General features: G+C 58.6%; 1 protein-coding gene across 1 annotated transcript; it reads left to right on the top strand.

Annotated features, from left to right (window-relative positions):
• Positions 1 to 422: 422 nt before the first annotated feature.
• LOC109775222 (uncharacterized) lies at positions 423 to 4,349 on the top strand. Its single transcript, XM_020333971.4, has 2 exons — positions 423 to 3,342; positions 3,427 to 4,349. Exons 1-2 carry the CDS (start codon positions 714 to 716, stop codon positions 3,873 to 3,875), a joined length of 3,078 nt encoding a protein of 1,025 aa, XP_020189560.1. The 5' UTR covers positions 423 to 713; the 3' UTR covers positions 3,876 to 4,349.
• Positions 4,350 to 4,721: the final 372 nt, after the last annotated feature.

Here is a 4,721-nt window from a genome sequence, read left to right as displayed (position 1 = left end):
ATGCTCATCCGTGCCAAGTTTTAGAACCAGTTCGGTGTATTTTTCAAGTTCAGGCACTAAACTGAACATCCGTGGCAAGTTGAAGCACCACGGTGTATTTAGTAAAAAAAAACCCACACGCCTCGCAGTTGCCGTCGTTTTCGCTGCGCCATCCTTGAGCTATGACCGTTGACCAACTAGAAGTTGGACTAGTCCCGCCACTACGCTCCTGTATATTGCCGTATCCAGGATTTTTCTCCGTTTGACCAGTTTGACCATCCAGAGAGCTAGAGAAAGCCACTCCATCGTGGGCCACTCGTGTTTGAACGCAGCTAGCTTTGCCTTTGCGGTCGGTCTACGGTGACGAAGCAGGCCGTTGTTAGAGCGACGATCAGTGGAGGAGAGCGACTACTTGGACCGGTGGAGTCAAGTCAAGAAACATTATCTCGTAGGAGGGCGTTATGTGCACTACACGCATTCTCCTTCCGGTTTCCGACTTTAATCCGAAACGGCGATGCCCAACAGTGAAGAGCATGGAGCAAACCGTGAGGTCGCAAGCACGTCGAAGCTTCCTAGCAAGCACCTAGAGCACACGGAGCACTAGTGAATGGTCACGTTCCCGCCGCCTTTGCTTACCTTGTGCATGTGCTTATACAAAACCAGCTCCTCTTCCCGCGTCCACACCGCGGCGGCCAACACACGAAGAAGACCAGCCCGAAAACGCCCCCCAAACCATGGCGACCTTACCATGTCGCGCGCCCCTCCTCCTCCTGCTGCTCGTGCTACCTTGCTGCCTCCTGCACCGTGCGGCCGCCGACGATAGGCAGCTGCTCATCCGGATCAAGCGCGTGTGGCGCGACCCGCCCGTGCTCGCGGCATGGAACGGCTCGGGCGACCACTGCACCTGGCCCTACGTCACCTGCGATGCCTCCGGGCGCGTCACGAGCCTCTCCCTCGGCAACACCGGCGTCGCCGGACCGTTCCCGAACGCCATCGGCGGCCTCTCCGGCCTCACTAGCCTCGATTTGTCCGGTAACTACCTCGACGGCGAGCTCCCCGCCGACATCGGCCGCGCGCTCGGGGAGAACCTCACCTCTCTGATGCTCAACGGCAACTACTTCAACGGTACCATCCCTTCCTCTTTGTCCCGGTTAAAGAACCTGCAGTCGCTCGAGCTGGACAACAACTTCCTCGCCGGCACCATCCCGGCAGAGCTCGGCGACCTCACGGGCCTTCAGACGCTGACGCTCGCCAACAACTCGTTCAGCGTTGGCGAGCTGCCGGCGTCGTTCAAGAACCTGACCCAGCTGAAAACCTTTTGGGTGGCGATCTGCAACCTCACCGGCGGCTTTCCCAGCTATGTGGCGGAGATGCGGGACTTGGAGGTGCTCGACCTCTCGGTTAACGCCTTGACCGGAAGTATACCTCCGGCGATTTGGAGCCTCACCAAGTTGAAAACTGTGGCTCTGTATGCAAACAACTTCACCGGCGAGGTCGTTGTCGCCGACGGTGCTTTCGGCGCGGTGAATTTGGTGACGATCGATCTGACCTCGAATCACAGGCTAAGTGGGCCGATTCCGGAAGCGTTCGGGCACTTGCCGAACCTTGAAACACTGAACTTGTACTTCAACAACTTCTCCGGTGAGATACCCGCGAGCATCGGCCGGTTGCCTTCATTGGTGACCTTGAGCTTGTTCAGCAATCGTCTCACCGGCAGGCTCCCTCCGGACCTCGGCAAGAACTCGTCGGCAGGGTTGATGTATATTGATGTTCAGGACAACGACATCACCGGCGCGATTCCGGAGGGGCTTTGCGCCAACGGCAAGTTCCAGTCGCTCATCGCCAGGAACAACCGCTTGAACGGGTCCATCCCGGCAGGCCTCGCCGGTTGCGCCACGCTCAACAACCTTATGCTCGACAATAACCAGCTCTCCGGCGAGGTCCCTGAAGCGCTGTGGAAGACGGCAAAACTTGAACAGGTGTTGCTGCGGAATAACCGGCTCAGCGGCAGTCTGCCGGTCAAGATGTTCAGCAACCTCTCCAGTTTACACATAGAGAACAATCAGTTTGGTGGCAACATCCCAGAGGTGGCCGTTGGGCTCCAGAAGTTCACCGCCGGGAACAACAATTTTTCAGGGGAGATGCCAGCAAGTCTTGGTAACGGCATGCCGCTGCTGCAGGCAATGGACTTGTCCGGTAACAAGCTCTCTGGCGGGATCCCGAAGAGCATAGCCAAGCTCGGCTCACTGACGCAGCTGGACCTGAGCAGGAATCAACTCGCCGGCGAGATACCGGCTGAATTGGGCGCCATGCGGGTGCTCAACGTACTTGACCTGTCGTCGAACAAGCTATCCGGCGACATACCGCCGCCGCTTGCCGGGTTACCGCTAAGCTCGCTCAACCTGTCATCCAACCAGCTCGACGGCCAGGTACCGGCAGGGCTCGCCACCGCCGCTTACGATCGGAGCTTCCTCGGCAACCCCGGCCTCTGCCATGCTGGTCTGGGGCCCGGCTATCTCACCGGCGTGCGCTCCTGCGCTGCGGGATCACAAGCTGCCTCCTCCTCCGGTGGCGTCTCGCCGGCGCTCCGCACTGGCCTCCTGGCCGCTGCCGGCGCGCTCCTTGTCCTCATCGTGGTCTTCGCCTTCTTCATCGTCCGCGACATCAGGAAAAGGAAGCGCGCGGCACGGGACGGTGGCTGGAAGATCACGCCTTTCCAGACCGATTTGGGCTTCGGGGAGGCAGCCATACTCCGGGCGCTGACCGAGGAGAATCTCGTCGGCAGCGGCGGGTCGGGGCGCGTGTACCGCGCCGCGTACACTAACCGGTACAACGGCAGCGCCGGCGCCGTGGCCGTGAAGCAAATACGGAGCGCCGGGAAGGTGGACGAGAAGCTGGAGCGCGAGTTCGAGTCGGAGGCCGGCATCCTCGGCGGCGTCCGGCACAAGAACATCGTCAGGGTGTTGTGCTGCCTCTCCCGCGACGACTCTGCCGGCAAGCTCCTCGTGTACGACTACATGGACAACGGCAGCCTCGACGGGTGGCTCCACGGCCACGCTCTCACCGACGGCGCCAGGCACTCCGTGTCGTCCATGGCGAGGGCCCGGTCAGGCCGGCGCAAGGCTGGTTTGGACTGGCCCGCGAGGATCAGAGTCGCCGTGGGCGCCGCGCAGGGGCTCTGCTACATGCACCACGAGTGCTCCCCGCCCATCGTTCACCGGGACGTCAAGACCAGCAACATCTTGCTGGACTCCGAGTTCCGGGCCAAGGTCGCGGACTTCGGGCTGGCCAGGATGCTGGTGCAGGCCGGCACGCCCGACACCATGTCCGCCGTTGCCGGGTCGTTCGGCTACATGGCTCCTGGTAAGGAATCAACCATCTGACGTCGGTGGCTAAATTTCTAGTGGATTCATATATCTGACACTGTCGTCGTACGCTTGTGTGCAGAGTGCGGCTACACGAGGAAGGTGACGGAGAAGGTTGACGTGTACAGCTTCGGCGTGGTGCTCCTGGAGCTCACCACCGGGCGGGCGGCCAACGACGGCGGCGAGGACGGGTCGCTGGCGGAATGGGCGCGGCACCTGTACCAATCAGGAGGAAGCATCACCGACGCCACGGATAATCGCATCAGATACGCGGGGTGCTCGGAGGAGATCGAGGTCGTGTTCAGGCTCGGCGTGATGTGCACGAGCGCGTCGCCGTCGTCGCGGCCGACCATGAAGGACGTGCTGCAGATCCTGCTCAGGTGCTGCGAGCAGACGCACCAGAAGGGCAAGGCAGAGCCTGGCCGTGAGTACGAGGCGGCTCCGCTCTTGCTGCCGCAGCGCGGCAGCCGCCGGAAGCAGCTTTCGAACTCCGACAGCGAGGAGAAGAGCGACTTCGACGGCATTGTCTGAATTATGGAGCCAACCACTGCATCTTGATTGCACTGGCATACTGTACCAGTTAGGACAACAGCTGGAAGCAGGGAAATTATGAAGCGGTATAGACCGTGTAAGTTTGCATACCGTAGGAGAGGATTACTAGTCTAAACTTACATCCCCTGCTAGCTGCTCATGGTGGAGGTACCATTTTCAGTTTAGAAAAACTAAGACGACGACGGACGAGGCGGCCGCCTCTCCGAGCAGCTCTGCAAGCGTCGCTTCCACATGGGAGGTGAACTTAGTGCTCGTAGAGACCGCCATCGATAGCAACGACAGTCGTTTGCTTCGGACTGCCGTCAGTCGGCGCTCTGTCCCTGCCCAGCCAAGCGCGCGCCTCTCTCCGCGACCTTGTCGCAGACGTGGCGGGTTATGTATCTTGCTTCCAGGGAAGTATCGGCAATCTAGATGTAAGTTGAAGCACAACACGAAGAGTCATTTGTTGCTGAAGGTTGGATTTGATAATATCCTCTTTTGAACATTGTGTATCACTACAATATCTAAGCTCCCTCGAATTTAAGCGCTATAAGCGCTCTGGGGCCGAGAGGATCAAAGACTCAAGTGACCACGTCTCTTATTTTTTTAGGAGAACCACATAGTTTTATTTAGGAGCACCACGGTCTCTTACTCTCTTACTAGGTGAGTAGGTATTGTTTTTCTGAACACAGTACAGCCAAAGTCGCTTACATACACGAGCATACACTTACCCATATGAATATATGTATATACACCTTATTCTTATGAGCACCTCTAAGAGATTGAACCGGCACATCCTCTTAAGATTGATGAAGTCACCACAGACGTTTTCGTAGTCGATGGAAA

Source organism: Aegilops tauschii, chromosome 3 (assembly GCF_002575655.3).
Source record: "Aegilops tauschii subsp. strangulata cultivar AL8/78 chromosome 3, Aet v6.0, whole genome shotgun sequence".
In the NCBI taxonomy this organism is placed as follows: Eukaryota; Viridiplantae; Streptophyta; class Magnoliopsida; order Poales; family Poaceae; genus Aegilops; species Aegilops tauschii.
This window is presented reverse-complemented; position numbering and strand designations above follow the sequence as displayed.

Bases quoted from the DNA above. Each gene is read 5' to 3' on its own strand.
- LOC109775222 (XM_020333971.4), top strand. From the start codon at position 714: ATGGCGACCTTACCATGTCGCGCGCCCCTCCTCCTCCTGCTGCTCGTG. The intron at 3,343-3,426 runs GTAAGGAATCAA...GCTTGTGTGCAG, and splicing joins GTTCGGCTACATGGCTCCTG to AGTGCGGCTACACGAGGAAG.